Source organism: Spinacia oleracea, chromosome 1, assembly GCF_020520425.1.
Source record: "Spinacia oleracea cultivar Varoflay chromosome 1, BTI_SOV_V1, whole genome shotgun sequence".
Taxonomy (NCBI): domain Eukaryota; kingdom Viridiplantae; phylum Streptophyta; class Magnoliopsida; order Caryophyllales; family Amaranthaceae; genus Spinacia; species Spinacia oleracea.
The window spans coordinates 121845129-121871436 of record NC_079487.1 but is presented as its reverse complement, the minus strand read 5'-3'; the positions used below and the strand labels follow the sequence as shown (position 1 = coordinate 121871436).

Genomic DNA, 26308 nt, shown 5'->3' with positions numbered 1-26308 from the left:
GTGTTAAAGCGGGAGATGGAGTGCAAGACGTTGAATGAATAATATGAATTAGTAAATTGATGTTAAAGGAGGAAGATGAAGTGGAAGATGTGTTGAATATGTAAAATAAATATTTCGTAACAAACAACAAAAAAAATTATTTTTTTTTTAAAAAAAAAAGATGAAAGATGGAGGTGACACGTGTGGATGAAAGATGCAGATGACACGTGTCGTCTAACAATCAATGGTCTTCCTAGGTATAGACTAGGTATAGATTTAGGAAATACTTATCATTACCCTTTGTTTTTATATAAAGCTGATGTTCATTTTTTCTCCCTTTGCTACTATGGTTACAATATAATTTTGCAATAATTCAAAAAAGAATACAGTAGAACATTATTGTTCACTAATCAATCTCATAACCATAAAGGTGGTCAATTATTGAAAATATGGCATTGGCATAGTATTATTCCATACACAAAGTTTGCTGCTTTGATCAACTATGCCTTTAACAATAATACTAAGAGAATTCACACAAAAAAGTTGCCAGTTCATAACATTGATTTTGCACAAGAGTATGTACTTTCAAACTTATAGTACGCGATTGTGCTCAGAATCATAAGCATCAATACAGCATGATCTCAGCAAACAAATTCATACAAGAACACCACAAACCTTTCCTATCATTAAATCTTATGCCAGAAGAAACTAACATAAATGTAAAAAAAAAACACAAAAGAAGAATAGTTCACGTAAAACGCCAATCTCGAGCAGCAAATCCACACCAAGCTCCTTGTGTATATCAAATATGTAAATATTAACCTTCAAAAGAAATTTGAACTCTAGTTAAAATCAAGGTGATAAGAAATTTAAACTCCAGTGAAAATGAGGTGATAAGAAATTTGAACTCTAGTAATGACTGAGTTTGATTATTTTTCCGGGGGTGGGGGGTGGAGAAGAGAATATACCAAAGTATTTAGAGGCCCTGATCAATGAGATAATCACCCAGCCTTTCAACAATCATGTTGCACTGGCCAGGAGTTACAGGCTCGTCATAGAGACCAATGACTAAAGCCTGAGCAGTCTTCTTAACACAAATGCCACCAGAGCCCTGAAGAACGAACAATGAATTACAATTAGCAACAAGGACATATCATTCTTTTATAGGAAAATGGTAGCTGATTAGCTGATGCATCAACTCTTTCAACATTTAGCCGATGCCTCAGAAATTCCTGTCTTTATTAAGTATAGTACTAAAATGGAGCACAAGTAAGTCATTCATTATCATTATCATTATGACATTATCATTACCCCATACCGCAAAAAGCGGGGTAGGGGGGGTCGAATGTACGCAACCTTACCCCTGCAATTGCAGAGAGGTTGTTTCCAATTGACACAAAAGCGATAACGGGACAACTATCTTCTACTTCATGGAAAGGAAGCCATTTTGATTTAGTCCATTACATCCCACAACCAAAAGAACAAATGAACCTTTGGCTCAATCGGAAATGGACATAGCACAAGTAAGTGTATTCAAATAATAAAAAGGTACAAAACATGATTAGAGCATGACTAATCACCAACATAAGCACAACCCATTCACATTGAATATGTAAAGCTAGTGACTGCTCCCACCTCCATTACTCTTTACCTAATATTGAATGACCACACTCTTAAAAGGTATATAAACTACTCTGTGAACATCATTTTCAAGTTGCGTGGAAACCAGGTACTTCTGAGACTTCTTCTCCATTTTAGTTTTAAGACCCATCCTTGTTTCCCTATAAAGTACTTATGTACTAAAGTGGCAGTGGTCGTTCAGTTTAGTAATTGAGCAAGTTTTTTTTGGATCTTTTTTCTTTTTTATCATAACATAGATGTAGAAAAGGGGCAACAAATTCTTTTAGCACATCCAGCATCACTAATGATCATATAATTATGTTGATAGCATGGAATTGCACTACATCATGAAATCCAGTTTGCAAGCTTTCTCTTGTGGGGAAACACTCTTCTTATCTTACCATATTTCAGATCTATAATGATCAATCCTTCATCATAGACCAATAAAGAACAACGCACTCCCAAGACAAGTATGATCACATGAAATCCATTACCAAACAACGATACAGAAACAAAGCAATGATCCAATTCATCAAAGCAACATGACTATAAAAGCCTGCCCGTATATTTTACTATCAAGACACAAACCCATAGCAATGAGATCATAATGGTCCAGACATATTCCATCCATAGATAAATGATACCGAGTATTTAAAGAAGCCCGCATAAACTAATCGTGTGGCATCTTGATATAAAAACTGAACCTCTAAACACTAATTCTACCTCCCTTATGCGACAGATTGCATTTTCAAGTACGCAGCAACAAGGCAACAATATGTCAAGAACTCAGTCAGATCAAACAACTCAGGGTACAATGAGAATTCATCTTTTACCTTCTTTCCACGAATAACAGCTCCAGGTTCACCTTGAATAACCATGTATTTTACGCCACCAAGGTGCAAGCCAGTCGGTGCAAGGGTGCCGGGCTCATCAAAATCCTTCACAACAGCAGCAATTTCATCCGGCTTGAACTGTAATTCCAGGAAACACACAAACCATATCAAAATATGTCCAAGTCCTATTAAATCAAAGGGCATGACTCATGAGCATATAAGAGAAAACCAGTGAACAAACTTGCATTTTTCGCTTCCAACCAAATTTTGCAACTACTAAATTTATTAAATGAATCAACTAACAAACAATCAAATAGAATCCCTCCACTCTGTATTAAGGATCAAACAATTTCATTCAAAAATAATAAAATCGGTCACAAGAATTGACACCAACGCTTCTCTAAACGATCATAATTCCCTAATCCGACATAAATCAACACAATAATTACAGTAATTAAGTTGCACAAACAATATAATCACAACCTAAAAACCCAATTACATAAAATGAACAAATTAAACACAAAACCAAAGACAACCCATCAATGAAAAATGACCCAGAAAATTAAAACATCAGATCAATCAAAATCAATCATACCCACATAAAACTAAACCCAAATTAGATTAACAAAACACCAAAATCAACTAAAATCGACCTGAGGGAAGGAAGCACTCTGAGCCCAGACACTTCCATCAGTACCCAGAATTGCAGCAGCCGCGAGATGATTAGTAGTACCCTCAATCTCACACATCAAATGATCATCAACGTATGTTTGCCACGACATTTTCTTCTTCTTCTTTGATCAAAAAAAACTTCGAACTCTTGGTTAATGGCGGGAGGAAAGAGAGAGACAAGTGGTGAGAAATGAGGAGAATGGGAGGGAGAGAAATAGAGGGAGGAGTGAGATTCGAATTAATGGAAGAAAAAGTTGGCGTAAGAATGAAGCGGATGGTTGTGTGTGTCAGATGATTTGGGTCACAAACAACCAAATCTTTGCCGTGAATTTTGTTGGCCTTCTATTTTTAGCTTTTTCCTTTTCTTTTGGTGGTGGGTGTTGTTGCATCACTAAAAAGAGGGAAATAAAGGTGTTGATTAGGGCATTGATCGATCCTCGTTACTTTGACGGATCTTGATTTAGTTAATTAATCAAAGGTGTTGGTTTGAGCAATATAATGTGATAATACATTATTTAGGTGAATTTTAATTAAGTTAATTAATAGTAAAAAAAAATTAAAAGGTGCAGATTCTAATCTATTTTTGTGTGGTTTTATAGGTTTAATTATAGGTGGATTTTAAATATATAGACAAGTATTTATTTTGGGGAACTTTCGTGTAAGATCGTCTGATAAAATCGTTAAGACACCGCTCTTCATGTTAATGTCATCATGATATCATCATATTGTTATATCACAAAAAAAAAATTATATGTTGGTAACGATGCTCAGACTCATGATCATGTTTTCATTGATTTAAATTTTAACCACCACTCCAATTCATCAATTTATGACTTTAAATCAATCAAAAATAAAATGTGATATCATTGTTAACACTTTAATTTAATGCCCAATATTTGAGTAACCATTTATGATAACAAAATTTTGTTTAATTTTTCTTTATTATATGCTCAAATCATATACAAGTAAGGAGTAACTTTTTTTTTAAAAGTTATTTAAATCATTCATGTAATTGTTAAAGGTATATAATACTCCAGTAGAAAATAGTAAAAGAACATTGTTCATTTTAGCTGGCCCAATATGTTTACCCCCAAAAGGTTTGTAACCCAATGTACAATTTATAATTTAAGAAATTTCATATGCGGTACTACGTATAAGTACATGTGAAATACAAAATTGTCAATTTTTACACAAATCAAGTAAATTACCCAAAAGTTCGTTAACCAGTTTAGTTCTTAATCAATATACTACATACGCAAATGATGTTATATATGATTAAATTTACTGTATATATATGTCAATGAAGTTTTTTTTAAAATAATTTCAAAATCATGTAAATACCCTGGACATCTCCTTATATTCATCGTGTCTTTGTCGAATTCGGGTTTTCAATTTTGAATTAGCGTTTTGTTGTTCATTGTTTAAATATTTGTATAGAGTACTATTGTTTAGCCGTTTCAGTCAAATTATCATACTCCCTCCGTCCCGGAATACTTGACCTGTTTTCCTTATCGGGTCGTCCCTTAATACTTGACCTGTTTCTAAAAATGGAAATATTCTAACAATATTATATTATTTCTCACTCCGTCCCTATTAACCCACCTACCCCCTACTCCATACAAAAAATAATTAAAAATTCAACCCCTACTCTCCCACAACCTCACCTCTTAACCTACCTCCCACTAACTACATTAAAATAATACCTCACTATCAATTACTACCTATTAAATTAAATAAGTCAATTCAAGTCCCTTAAACTCTGTGCCGGTCAAACCGGGTCGAGTATTCCGGGACGGAGGGAGTATAAGGAGAAAACCAGATACATTTATGTGTACTATTGACGCACGCAGTACATGCATATGAAACTAGTAATATACTTCATCTGTTAAAAAAACACTTTAATTAGCACGTTTGTCAAGACACGACTTGGACCATAAATATCTCTAATTATTCATATTTTTACATCTTAAAATTTTAATATTATGAAAATATACAATGAAACCCATCCACCAACATTTTATTTATAACATTCAAACTTTGTAAATTAGTAAAAATACATGGTCAAAGTTAGTATATGAATAGTGACAAAATTAAAAGTGTTGTAATTTTTATGGAACAGATGAAGTATATTTTAAGGTTGACTCTAAGTTAACTTAAAGTGTTTAAAAGTTACTCTGGTATAATGTAAAAGTTAACTATTTTTTGGAATAAATAAGAGAGAAATTAATACAAAAAGAAATGAAAGAGAGATATTTTATTAAAATAATAATAAAATAAGGTGGGTGAATGAATTGAGGGTTGTGAATGAATTAAATAATGCGGTGGGAAAATCAATGAGAATACTTGAGTATGTGGATGGAATAAAGATAGGATATGGTAGGAAATTCAACTATAGAATGAGGGTATTTTGAGAAAAAAAAAAGGGCAAAAAATAGTATAGATTCCAAATCGGAAGAACATTTAGAAACGCGAAAAATAGAAACGGGGTTTAGGAACGGAGGGAGTATCCATTTAGAATCACTAATAATTTACTCATATAAAGGTAACTATTCAACCCCTTAAAAAGTTTATACATTAAAAAATATTTCGTAACATAAAAAGTTAATCAACATGTTAAAAGTACCAAAATGTACATAAAAGTTACCCTAATGTATAATATACTTTCTCCGATTTTTAATACTCGCAACGTTTGTGTATTTTACACGTACTATTCATATATTATATTTGGTGATTTATATGTAAGATAAAACATAATCATGTAGGATTTTGTTGGAATCGTCTGAATTTGTATTTTCAAAATATTAACTTTTATAATTTTTGCTTAAAGAGAATTAAAGATATTAATGGTCAAAGTTGTGCATAGGCATGCGTAAAAGTGACTATCGTTGCAAATATTAAAAATCGGAGAAAATATTTGTTATAAACTGGATCCACCAAAACTTTACTGTGCACCGAATACACACAAGACTTATATAAAAAGTACTCTGTATTAACCTAAAGGTATTTTGTGTGTAATTTACTCCCCTAACATATGTTCTTTTATTTTAAACTACATTTTTACCCACATCTACTCATATTTATTTTATAATAATAACTAATTGATTTCATACGACCGAAATTAAGTTTTACCAAAACTTATTTTTATGAGCCGAAGAAAATACGACATATTCTATCTATACTTTAATATATGATTGGTGCATTTGCTAAGCCACCGTATTTAAATGATTGGTGCACTTTTTATTATTGAAAATTTCCTCTTATTTTATTATATTTACACCAAATACCCACTACTAATATTTAGGCTCCATTCTATTGGATTTATTTTGACTAAACTTATATTATCTGAACTTAGGATCTGTTTTGTTCGACTTATTTTGACTTATTTCAGACAAAATAAGTCAAGATAAGTTAAGTTAAGTTAAGTTAAATTTAGTTAACTTCAGATAAGTTCAGATAATATAAGTTAAGCAATAACAAGTTGTTCAGACATTTTCACACACAAATATGTTTATTTCAGACAAAATAAGTTTTTTTTTTAAATAAGTTCAGATAAGCTCAGATGATGTACCAAAGGGCTTTCAACCATGTAGCTGAAAGATCATCTTCTAATTTATGGATGAAACACACTTCATAAAATTAAGTTCATATAAGTTCAGTTAAGTTCAGTCAAAACAAGTCCAATAGAGCGGAGCATTATCTGAACTTAACTGAACTTAACTGAACTTATCTAAAAAAAACTTATTTCTGAAAAACAAATAAACTTATTTTGTCGAAAATTAACTTGTTTGTGTGTGAAAATGTCTGAAAAAACTTATAATCTTATATTATCTAAACTTATCGGAATTTATGTAAACTTATCTGAACTTAACTGGACTTATATAAACTTATTATGTCTGAAACAAGTCAAAATAAGTCGAACATAACCCTATTTACCCCACCTCCATTATCTTTTATTTCAATTATTTAATCCACATCTACCCTATTTATTTCATTCTTTTAATAAAATCAACTCATCCTTATTAAACTCCAAACGCAAGAGTACCTCTATCATTAAAGTAGAGCTGATCAACATGAGTCCGACCCAAAAATTACCGGGTTTTGTGCAACATATTTTGGCCGTTTTCGGGCCCGGCCCGACCCAAACTTTTTAAAAAAATTACGGGCTTTGACAACATAAAACTACCATTTTAGTTATAAATTTACCGCAAATTTTTAGCTGTACCGGGGTACAACCAAAGTTGGTTGTACCCCCATCCAAAACTACGTCGTTTTGTGTTGTTTAAGATGAACATTAATATACTCGTATGGAAATGAACATTTACTTTTTCGGTAATGAACATTTATTTATTTATTTGGAAATGATCATTTACTATTTTGGAAATGAACATTTATTTATTTATTTGGAAATAAACATTTATCTACTCATTTGAATATGAACGTTTATCTAATAATTTGGCAATCCTCATTTATTCAACCAATTTAGAAATGAACATTTATTTACTGATTGTGAAACAAGTATTTACTAATTTTAAAATGAACATAGTTATTGCATTAATAAATTATTACTTTGAACATATATTTACACATATTGAGCAATTAAAACATGTCAAATGACATATTTTACCAAAAAATTGAACATTTTAGGCATTGTCTATGTAAAATTGTACTTGAATTACAAGATATTGGTAGAAATTATCCACTTATTTTTCTATATCTTCAATCTTGAATCTTGCTTTTGATGTAGTCCCAGATTCTTATACTTTTGAATGTGTGTATGAAATGTGATTTTAACACAATATTTGACTTTCACGATTTCAATTCCTCATTGTTGTAGGCTGAAAATGAAAGTAGCAAGTAATTTGATATGATGATCACACCTAATTTAAAAAATGAACATTTACTGATTTGAAAGTGATGAGCATGCTAAGAAAACAAATAGGTTAAAAAGAAAGAACAAGGGTTTAAAAGATTCTCAGTAATAGAAGAAGAAAGAACAGAGAAAAGGTATGAACAAATAAAACAAAAAGTATGAACAATTTCATTATGAACAAACAATTCAACAAAGAAGAACAAACAACGTACATAAAAAAGAACATAAAATTCCAGAAGAAAGAACAAACAGAAAAACAATTATGAACAATTTTATGATAAATTTTAAAAAGGAACATGAAAGAACAAACAGTACAACGAGAAAAAAAAAATAAACAATACAAAAAAAAAGAACAATCAATACATGCGCTTGTAAAAACATAAAAGATCAATGAAGAGTTTAATTTCATTATGAACATTAACTAAATGATTATTATGAACAAACAAATAAATAAGAAAGAACAAACAATTCAACAAAAAAGAACAAACAATATTAAAAAAAAACATAAAATTCCAGAAGAAAGAACAAACAGTATAACAATTATGAACAATTTTATGATAAATTTTAAAAAGGAACATGAAAGAACAAACAGTACAACGAGAAAGAACAAACAATACAGGCGCTTGTAAAAACATAAAAGATCAATGAAGAGCTTAATTTCATTATGAACATCGACCAAATGATTATTATGAACAAACACATAAATAAGAAAGAAAGAACAAATAAATAAGAAAGAACAAATAATATAAAAAAGAACATAAAATTTTAGAAGAAAGAAGAAACAATAAAACAATTATGGACAATTTTATGATGAATTTAAAAAAGCAACATGAAAGAACAAACAATATAACGAGAAAGAACAAACAATACTAAAAGAAAGAACAAACAATACAAACGCTTGTAAAAACATAAAAGATCAATGAATAGCTTAATTTCATTATGAACATTAACCAATGATTATTATGAACAAACAAATAAATAAGAAAGAACAAACAATTCAACAAAAAAGAACAAACAATATAAAAAAGAACATAAATTTCCAGAACAAACAGTAAAACAATTATGAACAATTTTATGATGAATTTAAAAAAGAAACATGAAAGAACAAACAGTATAACGAGAAAGAACAAACAATACAAAAAGAAAGAACAAATAATACATTTGTTTGTAAAAACATAAAAGATCAATGAAGAGCTTAATTTCATTATGAACATTAACCGTATGATTATTATGAACAAACAAATAAATAAGAAAGAACAAACAATTAAAAAAAAAAAGAACAAACAATATAAAAAAGAACAAAAAAATTCAGAAGAAAAAACAAACAGTAAAACAATTATGAACAATTTTATGATGAAATTTTTAAAAGCAAAATTAAAGAACAAACAGTACAACGAGAAAGAACAAACAATACAAAAAGAAATAACAAACAATACATACGCTCTAAATCACATAAAAATTGACGTGCGAGAAAATGGAGAGAGAAAATGGAGATTCAACCAGAATTTTTTTAAAATCACATAAAAATTGATGTGCACACATACGTAGAACATAAAATGAAAATCTAATGAGTTATCAAAGACATTATTCTAATCAACATATAAATTCAATAAAAAAAACAAAAAAATTAAGAAAATTAAAAGCAAATAAGGAGAAAAAAGAGAAGAAGTTTACAGCTAGTGGCCGGCAACGACATCATTCTCGTGAAGGATAAGGGCGGCGCAAAGGCAAGCGGATTCTCCGATTGACATTGTTACTCGAGATTAGAAAAAAAAATCACATACAAATGAGGAGAGAGAAACTTTTGGGGAGAGAGAAAACAAAAATGAGGAGAGAGAAACTTTTGGGGAGAGAGAAAACAATGAGAGTTTTCTGATATTTGAAAAATTTATATGCCATGTTTTTGTTTAAAAGAAAGCACGTGATATAGCTTTTAATTTTTTTTTTAAAGAATTCCAGTTGTGCATCGTTTTTGACGGGGGTAGAACCAAGTTGGCTGTACAAGGGTATAGCAATTAGGGGTATATAAATTTACCCCGGCCCCAAAATGATAGGAAAGTCCGCTATTTTAGCCCGAAATAGCAGGTTTTGGGTGCAAAAAATGACCCGGAGTTTGACCCGGCCCGCCTTATGGTCAGGTTTACCTTAAAGTACCGGAGTAATTCAATCGTTGCTAAACAGGGAAATGTGTTTTTTACCCCTCTTTGACCCAAAATCCCAATGGTAAAGAAAATTTCAACGGCGCAGCGCCAACTGGTTTTCTTGCGGTAGGAGAATTACTGTCCTCTTACAAATTTCAGTGATAATAGGCGCCCATTTTCCAGATCATTTCTTTAAACGTCGTTTCCTGGTCTTGTTTCGACACATTTTCTCCATTTCTTGTCGCCAAAAAAAAAAAGAAAAAGTCTGAAATCACATTAACAAATTTAAGAGAGAGAAAATGGCGAATGAGGTGCACATGAAGGTCGTCAATGGCGAAAATGGATACGTTCTGGAAGACGTTCCTCATTTATCAGATTACATTCCTAATCTTCCTGTACGTTTTTTTTTGTTGGATTTTATAATTTGATTTTGATTTTGGGTATTATTATGCTGTGAATAATTTGATGCGTTATAGTTGATTGTATTTGTTTTGGGATTGATTTGGTCTAAATTAAAGGTCTTAATGTTGACATTGTGTTTAATATGGAAATTTTGTTGAAATTTTTATTACTAATCATATTTCTTAATCACGAGTTTGAGATATTCTCATGCATTTTGGAAATTTGATGTTCGCTTATTTTCATTTTAAGAAATCGATTGTTATGCTATGATGGCCAATTTGTTAATGGTTGTACAAATTAATTGACCGCTGCTAAGAAATTGATTGTTATGCTATGATGATCATTCTGCTGAGAGAATCCTAATTAGGAGAAAAATTGTTATCACATAAGAGAGTTCATAACTTCAATGTAATGAGGTATTTGATCACGGTAAAGTGTAAATGCATACTCCCTCTATTCCTTAAAGTTGTTACATTTGACTTTTCCGTTGTCCTTAAGTGTTTGAAATGAAGCTAACTATACAAACTTTTATACCAAGACAGTCTTACCCAAAAAACCACTTTGTTAAAGTTAAACAATAAAACCAATTAGTTAAGCAATAGAACCAATTAGTTAAGGCCCTGTTCGGCACCATTTATGCTATGATGGTCATTCAGTATTATAAAGTGCTGAGAGAATCCTAATTAGGAGAAAAAATGTTATCACATAAGAGAGTTCACGTAATGAGATATTTGACCGCGGTAAAGTATAAATGTATACTCCCTCCATTCCTTAAAAGTTTGTTACATTTGAATTGTCCAAGACACGTCCATCTTTAATATCTTTAACTGAATAAAAAATATAAAAATTGATATTTTGAAAATATATTTTAAGTGTTTGAAATGAATCTACCTACAGAGTATACAAACTTCTACATAAGGCGTCTTACCCAAATAAACACTTTGGTGTCATAAGTTAAGCAATTAAACCAATTAGTTAAGCAATAGAACCAATTAGTTAAGCTCTGAAACCAATTAGTTAAGCACCAGAACCAATTAAGCAATGAAACTAATTAGTTAAGCAATCAAAACGGTTTTTCGGTAAGGCTGTCTTACACAAAAGTTACCGATCTAACTATATTTATTATATTTTTTTTGGCACTTGTCATCTTATTCTTTCTTTTTTGCATTTTATTTCCCGTTTGAAGAGTTGCAATTTTCATTTTAGCTCATATAAGAGTAGAGATTGACCACATATAAGTCTGACGGAGTTCCATCCTAAAATCATTTGGTGATAGGTGGAGTAGTCCACCAATTTTATATGTTAGTTAATGTCTTTACTGGACCCTCTTAATGTGAAGTTAAACACTTACTTGGGGCATTCACTTATGTTGGGCTACTTGCTCTAAATAGATATTAGACTTTTCTCCATATTGCAAATTCTTCAATATCAGTGGACCTACCTTTTTGGGATAAACAATTGGCCAAGACCGTTGGCTCTGATACCATGATAAAATTAGAGGGCCATACACAAGCTCATATAAGAGAAGAGATTGACCACATATAAACCTGTCGGGGTTCTATCATAAAACCAATTGGTGATACGTGGAGTAGAAATTAGCCATTGATTGACAAGAAATCATGTCATAATAAGATTTGAAGGTACTCTTTTTTCCGATTTAAACCTGGTTATATGCTAATGGCTTTGGTACCACACCACTAGAGATGTTATGATGAATCTTCTGGGCCTAGAAAGCTGGGGAAGCACATAGTAGACCATTTGCTAGGAATAAGCTTCTTTGCAGCTATAGGTGTAAGGCAAAAAAGTCTTATTGCATAATTATGGTCATTATGGGTACAAATGCACAATCCTTTCATGGCGCTCCAAACATGTATCCTTGAATTGATAGAGGCATTGGCTTAGTTGTAAACCTGTGGTAGTTACACTTAGAGAGGTTGATGGTTAGAGTGAAGATTATACTTATTGAATTTGGGTATTTTGAATATGAGTAATGTATGGAATCATATACAGAGTATGCAACATAACCAAAATAATGTAAAAAATACAGACAAGTTTGGTGTGGTTAGTCTAAAGCACAACGAGGCCTGTGATTATTAGTGCTTGTGATTTGTGTGCCTCAGACTTTAGTGTAATGTTTCATACTTCATTGCATTACATATTCTTTTATTTACTGATCTAATTATAATCATACTTGCTTGTGATTTACATGTTTTCCCTTGTCCGCAGACTTACCCCAATCCTATACAAGATAATCCCGCCTATTCAGTTGTTAAGTAAGCCAGTTCCCTGCTGATCTATGGCTCTTTAACAAATAAAATTTTCCTATAAAGCTTGGGTTGATAAATTATTGATCTTATTTTCTTTCAGGCAATATTTTGTTCATGAGGATGATACAGTGGTACAGAAGGTATTCCCTATATATTTGTCACATAGCTAAAGATTAATTTAGGATGAGGTCTCGAAAGCTTTGTTTTTTACATCAAATTAATCATTGGAAGAGATACTTTCTCAGTTTTTTCTTCTCCTCTAGGTAGTAGTTCACAAGGATTCACAAAGGGGGTTGCATTTCCGGCGTGCGGGTCCAAGACAGAAGGTACTTTCTCTAATGAATTTTATGTAGATGCTGTGGGAGTTTTCTTCTGGATGTCAATAATAAATCAATATCTTTTCATAGTCCAGGTGTACTTTAATTCTGGTGAAGTGCACGCGTGCATCGTGACATGCGGAGGTCTATGTCCTGGACTTAACACTGTCATCAGAGAAATTGTCTGCGGTCTCTACCACATGTATGGTGTCAGCAAAGTTATTGGAATTGATGTAAGTAATTCCTTTTGAAATTTAAAAGATTCGTAGCATGTTTTTAGTCAGTTTGAATCTTCTGTATCTTATGCTATCAAAGTTTATAGCCCTAACCATGTGAAGGAGCAACAAAGAAAGAAAAAATAAATATAATTGAAGAATTTGTGAGTGTAAGGTGCTGAAACAACCGTAGATAATACAATGTTTGCTTCAAGGGCTAAGATCATTGGTTACTGCATCATATTTTCTTGAAGTTTTATCCAACACATAAGGTTTGCCAACTATGTCATCTTTCTGGAACTTTGATATGCGTTGTTTTTTGTTTGCAATATAACTTGAATGTTTGAACCTTAGTGGGGCAATTTTGCGGTCTTGATACGAATCTTTTCTCTAGTAAATAGAGGGTGTGAACTCTTGTCTTTATCAAGTGCTTTAATCATTCAGCTTCTTTACTTAATATCCAGTAAGTTTATAAGGATACTGTGCCTCTCTTTTCCTGTGCATTTCTTTGTTAGTCTTCTATCAGAAATGTTGGAAATTTAAGCAGTAAGTTTATAAGGATATAATGCCTCTCTTTTCCCATTCATTTCTTTGTTAGTCTTCTATCAGAGATCTTAGAAATTTTTATTCTTGTTAATATGGGGTTCTTTTTAAAGCATTAGTAAACAATTAGAGGAGGTTTAATTCATGGATATATTTAATCTCTGACTCTCTATAATAACTTCGTTTAATCATGATCATTATGCACCAATTCTGTTGAAACTTTGTATTTTTGTGTTCTTGAATGATGTACTTGTAGCTGTTAATGATCTTATTATCTGACTATTTGAACTATGAACTTTAGGGAGGATATAAGGGTTTCTATGCTAAAAATACCATCCCATTGACCCCTAAATTTGTCAATGACATCCACAAGCGCGGTGGTACAGTAATTGGAACTTCTCGAGGTGGCCATGATACCAAAAAAATAGTTGATAGCATTCAAGACCGTGGAATAAATCAGGTATTAAGCGATGATATGCCTTTCATACAAGGTCAACTGCATTTTCCTAGGTCCTTTTGTTAATTCTGTAGTTCTATGTTATGTGTCTTTGAACAATTCAGGTTTACATAATTGGTGGTGATGGTACACAGAAAGGAGCAGCCGTGATCTACGAGGTATGTTTATTAGTGACAAGGACTTAATTTGTGAAGTATGTCAAATACAAAATGGTGGCAGCTTCAGATAGCAAATTTTATTTCTTTTAACTTATCTTCTTTGATTAATTTTTTTTTTGCCTACCCACCTCACTCTGAACTTTTGATAAAATGATGATCTCTGATTATTCCAAGAGGATGACTAAAAATGTCTCTGGCATGAAATAAATCTCTTTGAAATGGTCATGGTATGATGACCTAGTTCATCTCGTTTAGAAGTTGACTAATACGTACTTATTGATGTATGCCCAAAATTTTATTGTTTCCTGATTTGTAATTACACAGGAAATGAGACGACGCGGCCTTAAAGTTGCAGTAGCTGGAATCCCCAAAACTATTGATAATGATATTTCGGTACTTGACAGCATTTAGAACTAATTATGTTGCTATCTAGCTACTCTATGCGCCTTAACTTTTAAATGTTGCTTTTATTGTGTTGTTGAATTTTATGAATATGATTTCTATGGCTTATGCCTTATTGGAGTTATGGTTTGCCATTTCCAGGTAATTGATAGGTCATTTGGCTTTGATACTGCTGTAGAGGAAGCCCAACGTGCAATAAATGCTGCCCATGTAGAAGCTGATAGTATGGAGAATGGTATTGGTCTGGTGAAATTGATGGGCCGTTACAGTGGTTAGTTATCTCTTTCTGCTGAAATTATTTGTCTAAAAAGTAGAAAGTTTCATGTGCTTGAAATACAGAAAAGTTAGTATTTGCAAGTTTCTATTATTCTGTAGCATGCTTAAATAATTCCCATGTCATTAAGCAGCTGTTGGAAACATTTATGTATCATCAAAACTGAATATTGATAGTGGCTTTACTCTATTTCTTTTCCCTTCTCTTACTCCTCTTTTGTGGGGTCGTTATTCTAATTGCAGGTTTTATTGCAATGTATGCAACTCTAGCTAGCCGAGATGTTGATTGTTGCTTGATTCCAGAGTCACCCTTTTATCTTGAAGGTAAGGGTGGGCTTTTCGAATACATTGAGAAAAGACTCAAAGAAAATGGGCATATGGTTATCGTGATTGCTGAAGGAGCTGGGCAGGAGCTCCTATCAGAAAGCCGGAATGAGAAAGATGCTTCTGGGAACAAGTTGCTGAAAGATGTTGGCCTGTGGATGTCACATAAAATAAAGGTTTGTATCTGTCAATGTTATCCATAATTTCTTTTGACGGAATACTCAAACGTAGAGGAAACATCAGGAAAAAAAATCAGATCGTTGCTCATGCAGACATGCAGTCATGCTGGCTTTATCGTTTTCTTTCTTCTTCTTTGGTAAGATTGATAGTGGGAGATTGTGTCAAACAAATTTTCTTTTAAAAAGATTGCAAGTGGGAACTTTTTTATAATTCTATCTTTTGTTGATTCACTTCAGTATTTAGGTTGCATCAGTTGCATATTCTATCTTTTGTTGATTCACTTCAGTATTTAAGTCATTGGCATGAGCATTTAACTCAAGAGCTGAATTTTTGACCTTTATCATTACAAGTGATGTCCTTACTCATGCAAAATGTATACAGTTAAACACTACTACCTCCGGATATGGTAATAAGTAATAATGGCCAATAATCAGTGCATTACAGGATGTTCTGTACAGTAGGAGATTAGGAGAGTAGGAGGTACAAGAAGGTTTTATTGCTTGCCGCCTGTTAACTACAAGATAAACATTAAGGGACTAATGATGAGTTAGAGTACATTTTCTTTATTACTACCCATGCACCTCTCACGGAGTAGTGATTAAGTGATGCTGAAGATGAATAAAAAGAAACACTTATACTGGGCAGCTGAATGCATTAGCATTGCCATGGATATTCACACGGGCCATGTTATATTTAATGGCGTGTTTTTAGTTATGGTGTTTGCATCACATGACAAAGCCCTCTTCTTAATCAACTTAAATTCACGAGGGACTAGTTCTTTTCCAAGTCGTGAAATGATAAAACTTCTCTGTGGTTATCTGATTTTATTTTGTTAAGTTTAACTTTGTTGTTGCTACTTCTTTAAATGATAAAAGCTCGCATGTGTTAGTTGAGAAGTAATGATTTTTTTTTGACTCTATGATTAAAGGATTACCTGAATCTTCTAGATTCTTAATGTTTACTTTTCATGATTGTAGGAACATTTTATGCAAAATAAAATGATCATAAATCTCAAATACATAGGTCAGTCATCTGTTTTTCTAAACTCCGTACTTGGTTATATAGGGTTTAGTCCATTCTGAAATAGACTAAGAAAGAAATACAGAAAGAAGAATCAAGAATGACCTTGAGCTAGTTGTTTGCAGATCCTACCTACATGATCCGTGCTATTCCCAGTAACGCATCTGATAATGTATATTGCACACTTCTTGCTCAAAGTGCTGTACATGGAGCTATGGCGGGATTTACAGGCTTCACAGTTGGTCTTGTTAATGGAAGACACACATATATTCCCTTTGATGTGAGTTAACTGAAAAATGTCACACAAGTTTTAATTTGCTCCATTTTTCTTAATTTTTTCCATTTTTAGTTTCTTTTGCATGACATTTGTTGCTTTGAAATGTATGCAGCGCATCACTGAGCAACAGAATCAGGTGATTATAACGGATAGAATGTGGGCTAGGCTCCTTTCATCGACCAATCAGCCAAGCTTCCTGGAGGCCATAGAAGTTGCCAACATAAAGGAAGAAGAGAGTAGTACTGCTCAGTCATCGGAGGGAGAGAATTGTAAAAACAAAAACAATTCTACATAAATTCTTTACGCGTGACACAATAACAGAATCATGTTCTTCATGCAGCTTGTGTCAACTCCTAATTCCTTGAGCTATTTAGATTGAATTTATCTTTTTTTTTTCTTTCTTCTTTTTTCATTTGGTAGGTAAGAAGAGGCAAGGAAAGAAACCCATGACAATGTGCTTTTGTTTTCCTGCTCGGTGATTTTACACCAGCAATGGGGATTTTGCTACAGGTTCTTCAACCAGTATCAGTCTTTGGAACCAGTGAGCTTGCTGTATAATTCTTTTGTTTTGGTACAATATTGTATAGGTATGTCTTGAAAAGGGTTAGGGAGTTTTGAAATGTATAGGGTGCAGGATTGGAGTCCTGATGAATGTTGATTCTTTACATTTGTTAATTTGATTTTTGTCAAATAAAGCAGAGAATTCATATAATTTATCAAACTGCAAATGTAACACAGACTGAATGTACATTTTGTTATCTTGTCACTCTGTATGAAATGGTACTGTTTGAAAATTGATCATACATTGTAATTTTGAGACTTTGCTGTGAGTGTCCAGTGAACATAAATGTCAGAAATACAAACCTAAATATTTTGATTTGCGTACTTAGCTGGTAAAATAGCGTACAAAGTTTGTTAAATGCAGGTTTCAAGGCATTTTGAGAGATGTTTGTTGCACCTATATGTTGTTCTCTATGCTAGGGTTTCTTCAGAAAATCCCGTGTAGACCCAGGTTTACATACGTCATAGCGCATATACGTGTGACAGTACCAAAATAAATGAACGGTTTTCCACTATAATTCTTCTATGCCTAAATTCTAAAAATACACTCCTTTAACAAATAATTTTCGCCATATTGTCCACATCAGCATCTTTTGCGGAAAAAATGTATAAAACCACCATTTACGAGAGAATAACTTCGCCAATTCCATTGTGTGACTTTGCCTAGTACAAAAGAGTTGCTAGTAGTCTTTTTTCGCTTCAGTAAACCGCCAACTGAATTCAAAGTTTTTTCATAGCTAGTAAACGGTAAAACAAATAAAACAAATCCATTTTGCAAAACGTTGACATGAATAGTGTCGTGGAAATTATTTGTTTCGTGGAAATTATCTTTTAGCATTAAGTGAGAAATCGTCAAGAAAATGAACATCCTTTTGGGAATCTATGGAAAATAGAGGGAGTATTGTGTTTTTAGAAATCTTATTTTCCTTCTACATTACTCCGTATAACTTTGTTTACTTTGTTCATCATTTTCTAATTTTAGACCTCACACAAGTTACACCTACTCATCCAATTTTTTCTCTCTATTTCTCACCCAACAAATTTTCCTCACACAATCTTTGCCTTCTAGAGAGATTAAGCATTAAGTATATCATCTACATTACAACTGTTTTTTTTTCTTCTTTTCATTTTAAATCATGGAAAAATTGGAATCCTCGTACGGAAAATATTCACGACATTGTTACATTGACCTTACATGACTCTTGAACATGCAATTTTTTTAAGAAGATTGAAAGCATACAAACTTACCACCACACAAAATGGAGAGATTTCAATGTTTAAGAAGATTGAAAGCGTACAAAACTTACCACTACACAAAATGGAGAGATTTCAATGCTTAATACAAGTACATTATGAAGTATTTCGTACTTAATTACTCCCTCCGTTTCATAATGTTTTTTTCATTTGGAGTTTTTCACGTTAATGAAGGAATTTGGAACATTGTATTATTTGCAATTATTATAATACATTTGTACTTGTACATTTATTGGAAAATACACAGTTTAGTGTTGATAAAGCAATAAATGAATTTGTTGTATTTAGCTCATACTCTGTATTTGAATTAAGAAGGTAAATGTTTTTCTTATGCATATAGTATTCAAAGTGAGCATAATTTTCTGAAAATAGTTATGATAAATTTGTCATAAAAAAATTTATAAAGATATTTTAGGGGGAAAATATATGTTTAAAAAATAAAGAATTAAAATGAGAAGATAATTTTAAGCACCATTAAAAAAAAGTAGGGAATATTAAAGGCGGAGAGACACCACAACCCACTAGGGATGGTAATGGATCGGATTCGGGTCGGATGTAGTAAACTTCAAATCCGATCCATTTAAAATTCGGACTCTAAAATTGCATCCATATCCAAATCCATTTAAAATTCGGACTCCAAAATTGCATCCATATCCATATCCATTTAAAATTCGGACTCAAAAAACTGCATCCATATCCAAATCCGAATCCATATGCATATCCATATCCATATCCAAATCCGAATCATGCGTTAACTTTACTTACATAGAACTTGTATTTCTTAATTTTAAAATAAATTAGAAATCATATTTCTCATTTACTAAAATCTAATGAGTTTCTAATAAATTAATAATTTACAAATATATGCGCTTTAATTAAATATATTAGAATAAATTAGGAACATTCTTTTTGAAAAAAGTTATGTACGAAAAATAATACACTTTGAAATAATTTCGGGTCTGATTTGGACTTGGATTCGGACTCGGGTCGGATTCAGATCGGAGTCTCTGCAGACTCCATATCCGATCCATATCCATTCGGATTCGGATGTTTTTTATCGGATTCGGATTATTTTTTCTCGGATTCGGATCGGATTTTTTCCTTCGATCGACTCGGACTCGGTTCGGATTCGGATGTGATTGACATCCCTACAACCCACAGGTAAAGAGAACAATTTACAAATGGCGGAATTAGAGCAAAAGTTACTCCATACGTTTTTAGCATAATGATTTATTTAAGAAATCGTTTTGGAAAATATTTGTAAGTACCAAAAAAAAAAAAAAAAAAAAGGGCAAATGAATGAGTACCATGGTTGTTGGTTAACACTATAATCCAAAAGTAGTTAAAAATAGAATCTGCGTCTCTGGACTGTAGTACATTTCTACTGCATTTCTTTCCTTGTAGGCTGCTGCTCTCAAAGCTCTTGTCAATGGCGTTCGTTCTGACAACTTTCTCTCTCCTAAAACCCCATTAAAATCCTTCCTACAACTTCAATCCCCACTTTTACATTTCCTCCACCAAATTTGAACACCCGAAACTCAGAAACTTAGAAACTCCCAAATCCGACTTCACTGTTGCACTAAACCCTGGAATTTTAAGGGTTAATCGTCGTTTTTTGCTGCAATTCTTTGTTCTTTATCAATTTCTTGAACTACAAACTCCGAATTTCTCATAATTTCACTCACATTGAGGTTTGATTCATACTCATTTCCCCTCTTCCCCTGTTTTTCAAAATTTCAAACCATGGAAGTCGAAAATCATGGGAGTAACTGTTCTAGGGTTATATTTTCCCGTGATTTTCCTCCAGAGTTTGGGATTCCATGTTCCCCATTTAAGGGTTTTTCAGCTGTGAAGAGAATTCATCATTACACTAGAGATTTCCCACCTGGCTGTGGCCCAAATTCCCAGATTACCACTAATATTTACGCAGAGAAGAGTGATAGAAAATCTGGGTTTAGTAGTGATTCTTCTACTTGGAGGCGCTCTGTTACTGCTGTGAGGAGCAAGCCACCATTGGGTGATGTGACGGGGAAAACGATGGTTTTCAACGCTTCTAGTGAGAGGAGCTCAGGGGAGAGAGAGAAGGTGGTTGAAATGGAGAAACTCCAGAAGATTTCTAGGGAGAGAGAGAAGGTGGTTGAAATGGAGAAATTCCAGAAGATTTCTAGGGAGAGAGAGAAGGCGGTTGAAATGGAGAAATCACAGAAAATTTTCAGGGAGAAAGAGAAGATGGTTGAACTGAAGAATTCCCGAAAGATTTCAGGGGAAAGAGAGAAGGTGGTTGAAATGGAGAAATCACAGAAAAATTCTAGGGAGAGAGAGAAAGTGTTGGAAATGGTGAAACTGTTCAGGAAGAGGTGTGTGGAGATATCATTGAGTGGGAGGGGAATTAGAAGGATTGATACAGCAGCATGTGCTGAATTGAGAAAAGAAGGGAAGATTTCAAACCAATCTACCTTGATAATTGGGGCTGTACCTGGGGTTGAGGTTGGGGATAAATTCCATTATAGGGTTGAATTAGCTTTTGTTGGGCTGCATAAGCATTACGAGCGGGGTATTGATAGTATGGAGTGGCGTGGGGGTAGATTGGCTACATGTATTGTTGCTAGTGAGAGGCATTTGGACAAGATGAATGATCCAAATTCCCTAACTTACATTGGAGAAGGAGGTGTTGTCAGGCGAAACCAGGTTGGGAAACCTCCTGATCAGGAGCTTAAGAGTGGGAATCTGGCTTTGTGGACTAACATGAATGAGCAAAGGCCGGTTAGGGTGGTTAGAGGACTTAATCTTGAGAGGAGTTATAACAGGAAGATTTTGTATGTGTATGACGGGTTGTATGAGGTCAAGGCATGTGAGAAGAAGAAAGGGCCGAATGGGAATATGATTTTCGAGTTTCAATTGACACGGTGCACTGGACAACCTGCTGTTCCATGGCAAGCTTGTAGGCGGTATCAATTTTGAGATTTTGGATTACACTTTTGTGCAGATAGGCGCTTTCAGTGTATGTGGTTACTTGCATAGTTGCATCATGTTTTGCTTCGTTAGCTTGCTCTTGTATGATATGTTCTTGAGTGTATGCGGTTCAAGAAAAGTCATTATACAGATAGGTTGCTATTGAATTGAAGAAACTGTAGATATTGGTCAATATTGAATCCAGTATATGTAGAGACTTGTCAAGGTTTTTTGTAATACAGTGACTAAATAGACGAAACTCCTTTATTGTTGATTGTTCTCTTTGTGTCCAAGCTCTTTTGTTTTATTGTTCATAAGCTTAATTAGATCCTTTTTAGTACTTGCACCAAATTTGTTTCCTTTATTTATCAGGCTGGGAGGGTACTGGTAGTGGTGGGGAGGAAGAGAGGGTCGTGTAAATTGGCTATTGCTTAAATAAGTTTGGAGATAATGATGCTACTTGCATAGGATCAAAGGTATGCATTAGTGATGATCATATTGGTAATCCTCCTCTGTACTGCTGCAGATGAAAGGAAAAAGATGGTGTTTGCTGGCATATTAAATTCTTTAGATTAATTGCTTTTATTGATGTCCTGCTTTGTCCACAGGTGTTGGAGGTTGTACTTGGTTCTAGTTCTCTTTGTAATGCTTTTCAGGTTACCACTTTCTTTGCTAGTCAATTTTCCTATCTTATAATTAGCAGCAAGAAGGAGACATAGTGTCATCTGATACTTCATGTTCCATCTCCTGAGATATAGAGGTTAGAATCCATAATTTTGTCTTAATCTTCTTTATTGCATCTTCCTTATTTCAAGAATTCACTAATTAGTTGGACCTTTGTGAGGTTAATGCTCTTGGAGTTAGGTTGTATGTGTGCTTACTGCAGTAGTTCTTGATTGAACTTCATTCTGTACTGTCTTTGTTGGATTCATTTGGGTTACTTGCAGCCTCCCCCCCCTCTAACTTCATGCATGTTTCTTGTCACATTGCATTAAGGCACTCTTAACACTCGAGGCCTTGAAATCTTCTCAAGATTCTTACAATTATGAACTCCATGCTCATTACTTCATTGAATAACTAAAACATAAATTCTTATTGATGGAACTTTTAAGATATCCAATGTGTTCAGATCCTTGAGGTTAGTCTTTTAGCTAACCTTTTGGCAGGTGGCTTTTGGATGTAGGGGGTCAATGGTTTCAAATCAACTGTAAATATTGTGGCATTGTTGCATTTTATTATTAGGTCATTTGGTGCATCCATTCCTAACTCTTTTCATCTATTAAACTTTCATAATAGATGCTACTCTCAAAATTATAAGCAGACTATCTTGATTCAGTGTCATTCAACTCTATTTTGAGCTAAAATCTTATATCATACAAGGAGGTAGCAACTTTAGGTTGACAAAATCTGTCATTTCTTTTAAGAAGTATGATTCAAGATCCACTAAATTTCCCTTGACTCCATCAAGCTTCAGTTCTTAGATCTTCTTTATGAAACGATTTATTGAATCTAATCTATAGCCTTCATTGCAATTTTCACTTTTAAACAAGAATACCTTTGCAAAGTTATTGACTCTTGATTTTCCTTTGTTCATGTCGAAGGCTTGGATAAGAACACACCCTCTTTAGGGATGGTTTCCTTTACCGGTGACCTTTAATCGTGTAACACGTGTAGGGTGGTATTATTGGAAGTAAATTAGACTGAAAAAGCAGCAAATTTGAGGCTTCCAAATATGTCGATATAGTCTGAAATATCTAATATATTTCCTTTTGCTTGAAATGTCTTACCATAGTATAGTCATTTCCAAGCCTTTCTTTTTGTGTGTGCATATATACTTATATAGTCAGGACTTGCAGATCCATCAATCTCCATCTAGGTCTTTCTCTCTTCCTGATTCTCCCTTCCGAATCACATTGAGAAAAACTTTAATCTCTTTCAGCATTAGTTATGCAAGGAGGCCAGACTTCTAGGTTCAGAGGTGTTGTTTTAAGGAGCCCTGGAAAATGGGGTGCTCAATTCAGCGTGAAGAGAAAGCAATATTGGCTGGGAACCTATGTATCAGAAATCGAGGCTGCAATTGCATATGACACAGCAGTTCAGAAGCTTCATAGACGATCTCTTAATTTCCCAGGGAGCATGAGCGCTCAAGAGATACGATTTCAAAGCATGTATTCTCATGAAACAATTGTTGACATGATCAAATTTGGATGTTATATGCGGCAGTTTGTACGTTTCAAGGTGAATGAGCTTATTTTTGGCGTTGGAAATGGGCTGCAGAGTTCATGGGATGTTGGATTTGGAGTTGGCTCTGAGGTATCGAAACCAGTTTTGTTGTTTGGTGTGCGAATTGGTTAAAGACTCAAAGAAATCCATGGTTCTTTAAAGATCTGTAAACCTTTGTTTGCTGTTTCTGTCATGATGTTTTAGTGATTTTGATGTTTTATCTTTAAGGTTGTCAAATAAGGTTTCTTATGTATGGATGTTTGCATTCATAAGAGGACATGATGTTTTAGTGATTTTGATGTTTTATCTTTAAGATTGTCAAATAAGGTTTCTTATGTATGGATGTTTGCATTCACAGGAGGACATGATGTTTTAGTGATTTTGATGTTTTATCTTTAAGATTGTCAAATAAGGTTTCTTATGTATGAATGTTTGCATTCTTAAGAATTATCCAATTGAATATTTTATGCTTCATAATTTGTTCTGTATCTGTTGGTCTGCAGACTGCATGCCTTTTCATTTGTTCTCCATTTGTTAGTCTAACCGATAGTGGCCAGTGAACTTCTCTCTGCATCAATTAATTTACTGCTGCAGTAATTGGGAGAAAGAAGTAATTGACAAATAGATAATGCATGGAATGTGTCAACTGCAGGTAGAAATTTATTCTGTTTATTATCCAATCTCCTAAAAGGGTATATGTGAAGTTTAAACAAATACAGATGCTGTATATGGATACAGGTTCAATATCTATTTGTGATCTTTCAACCAAATCAGTCAATACAGCATTACAGTGAGATTGGTTCTTAGATATTATATGTTTCCATTGTAAATTGCATTATGACCTATGACCTGCATTATTATCTTGCCAAATGATGTCCTGCATTATCATCTTTACAGTGAGATTAGCTCTATCACCTGCATTATCATCTTGCCAAATGATGTCTTTAGAGAAGTTGCCAATAGATGATCTATTTCTACTGTTACCTGGGATTGACTTGAGAATTCTTGATTGTTAGTATCTTGCCTGCATCTTGTTATAGTGTAATTGTGTAAGTTTACCTTATCTGATGCTTTTCTGTTTCACCTGTCATGGAACAAACAAACAGTAAGGAAATGGTAATCCATTTTAGTTAAACCCCTATGCCGGCCTTGTTTTTTTGCTTGCATTCTCAAGTTCTAATTTTTCATACATTTCCTAAAGATTAGAAGCTAAATGTCTGATGATTATGTGATTAATTTAGGATTTTTTATCATTTTATCTTAAATTTGTTTGTTTGTTTACAACTTTACATTGACACATGAATGTGATTGCATGACTAGTCTAGTGGGAGGAGTATTTAAGTGGGTTGACTATGAATGCATTGTTTAGGTTAAGTCCTTCAGGAATTCTTCTAGAGAACTGTTTCTGTGGACTGAATTATCCACAAATTGGTAGTGATACGGTTGTGCCTGAGTTTTGCGAAGTTTCTCTTTGTAAATTACTAGTTAAGTTCTCAGTAGTCTTGAGTTTTTGTTGTTGAGCTGCTATATTCTGTCTGTGGTATGCTAGGTAACCAAATTTCAGGGGATGAGTGTTTATTTAATTCTGTCTGTAGTATACATTAAACAGAAATTTTGCTTCTGTAGTGGTATTTTCTCTAGTTCGTATAAGATAACCAGAGTTGCATTCTCTGATAAATCTAAGTCCTGATAGTTCCAAAAAGCTTAATAAGTTTAGACAAGTGTTTTTCAGGTGAAAAGAACAACTATAATATTTACTTATTTGAGTGAATTGTAGCTATGCATGAATGCATCCTTTTTGTTCTGTACCATGTTACTGGTATCAGCTGCAACCTGCAGAAAAATATTTCCAGAATTTGTAGAGATTTATTTCCATGATCCGCTCATTTGCCAACTTTCTTTTGTCTTGGATGAGAAATTTAAGGTTTGGGGAGAAAGAGAATTACTCATTCTAATGAGATTATGGAAATAGGTAGCATGAATATATATTGCAGCAGCAGGTGGCTAAAATACAATGATTTTGGTGTTGGTTTCTGATGGTCATATATCTGTTAGTTGCACTGTTATTAAAAAATGAGTTTGATTTTACTTTATTTTACTTTATTTTGCATGATTTCTTTGATAATTGATGTTGGTGATTAATTGATCACTAGGGATGAAAAGTGCAATTGTCACACCACATCAACCATACAACAATTTACGGTTGTATTAGATGTTACTCTGTATTGACCTATTGCATTACTCCATATTGATTAACTGGGCACATATCAATATTTGTACCAACTACTATTATAATATTTATCCCCAAAACTAAACAGATTATGGTTTGGTGGCTGATCAAATGACCCTCCTCCCCATTTTTCATAAA

At 33.3% G+C, this 26308-nt stretch overlaps 4 protein-coding genes across 4 annotated transcripts; 3 read left to right on the top strand and 1 right to left on the bottom strand.

Annotated features, from left to right (window-relative positions):
* Window positions 1–508: 508 nt before the first annotated feature.
* LOC110787420 (profilin Sal k 4.0101) lies at window positions 509–3412 on the bottom strand. The gene is made up of 4 exons (XM_021992043.2): window positions 3086–3412; window positions 2433–2570; window positions 948–1090; window positions 509–801 (listed from the first exon to the last, which is right to left on the bottom strand). Exons 1-3 carry the CDS (start codon window positions 3212–3214, stop codon window positions 956–958), a joined length of 402 nt encoding a protein of 133 aa, XP_021847735.1. The 5' UTR covers window positions 3215–3412; the 3' UTR covers window positions 509–801; window positions 948–955.
* Window positions 3413–10181: 6769 nt separating this feature from the next.
* Window positions 10182–17662, top strand: LOC110787419 (ATP-dependent 6-phosphofructokinase 6). The gene is made up of 14 exons (XM_021992042.2): window positions 10182–10510; window positions 12744–12790; window positions 12885–12924; window positions 13048–13110; window positions 13197–13334; window positions 14161–14319; window positions 14421–14474; window positions 14799–14867; window positions 15018–15147; window positions 15393–15649; window positions 16631–16676; window positions 16799–16953; window positions 17063–17219; window positions 17371–17662. The coding sequence occupies exons 1-14, from the start codon at window positions 10415–10417 to the stop codon at window positions 17427–17429; spliced, it is 1470 nt and encodes a 489-aa protein (XP_021847734.1). The 5' UTR covers window positions 10182–10414; the 3' UTR covers window positions 17430–17662.
* Window positions 17663–20508: 2846 nt separating this feature from the next.
* Window positions 20509–21726, top strand: LOC110787390 (YDG domain-containing protein At5g47150-like). Its single transcript, XM_021992014.2, has one exon. The coding sequence runs from the start codon at window positions 20509–20511 to the stop codon at window positions 21724–21726; it is 1218 nt and encodes a 405-aa protein (XP_021847706.2).
* Window positions 21727–23664: 1938 nt separating this feature from the next.
* LOC130465648 (AP2/ERF and B3 domain-containing transcription factor ARF14-like) lies at window positions 23665–24956 on the top strand. The gene is made up of 3 exons (XM_056834490.1): window positions 23665–24030; window positions 24679–24739; window positions 24838–24956. The coding sequence occupies exons 1-3, from the start codon at window positions 23665–23667 to the stop codon at window positions 24954–24956; spliced, it is 546 nt and encodes a 181-aa protein (XP_056690468.1).
* Window positions 24957–26308: the final 1352 nt, after the last annotated feature.

What these genes read in the sequence shown, in the direction of transcription:
- LOC110787390 (XM_021992014.2), top strand. Translation starts at nt 20,509, where the DNA reads ATGGAAGTCGAAAATCATGGGAGTAACTGTTCTAGGGTTATATTTTCC.
- LOC110787419 (XM_021992042.2), top strand. Translation starts at nt 10,415, where the DNA reads ATGGCGAATGAGGTGCACATGAAGGTCGTCAATGGCGAAAATGGATAC. An exon ending in ATTACATTCCTAATCTTCCT is followed by an intron (nt 10,511 to 12,743) that starts GTACGTTTTTTT and finishes CCTTGTCCGCAG; the next exon opens with ACTTACCCCAATCCTATACA. An exon ending in CTATTGATAATGATATTTCG is followed by an intron (nt 14,868 to 15,017) that starts GTACTTGACAGC and finishes TGCCATTTCCAG; the next exon opens with GTAATTGATAGGTCATTTGG.
- LOC130465648 (XM_056834490.1), top strand. Translation starts at nt 23,665, where the DNA reads ATGCAAGGAGGCCAGACTTCTAGGTTCAGAGGTGTTGTTTTAAGGAGC. An exon ending in GATTTGGAGTTGGCTCTGAG is followed by an intron (nt 24,031 to 24,678) that starts GTATCGAAACCA and finishes ATATGGATACAG; the next exon opens with GTTCAATATCTATTTGTGAT. An exon ending in ACAGCATTACAGTGAGATTG is followed by an intron (nt 24,740 to 24,837) that starts GTTCTTAGATAT and finishes TCATCTTTACAG; the next exon opens with TGAGATTAGCTCTATCACCT.
- LOC110787420 (XM_021992043.2), bottom strand. Translation starts at nt 3,214, where the DNA reads ATGTCGTGGCAAACATACGTTGATGATCATTTGATGTGTGAGATTGAG. An exon ending in AGAGTGCTTCCTTCCCTCAG is followed by an intron (nt 2,571 to 3,085) that starts GTCGATTTTAGT and finishes CTGGAATTACAG; the next exon opens with TTCAAGCCGGATGAAATTGC. An exon ending in CTGTTATTCGTGGAAAGAAG is followed by an intron (nt 1,091 to 2,432) that starts GTAAAAGATGAA and finishes TTCGTTCTTCAG; the next exon opens with GGCTCTGGTGGCATTTGTGT.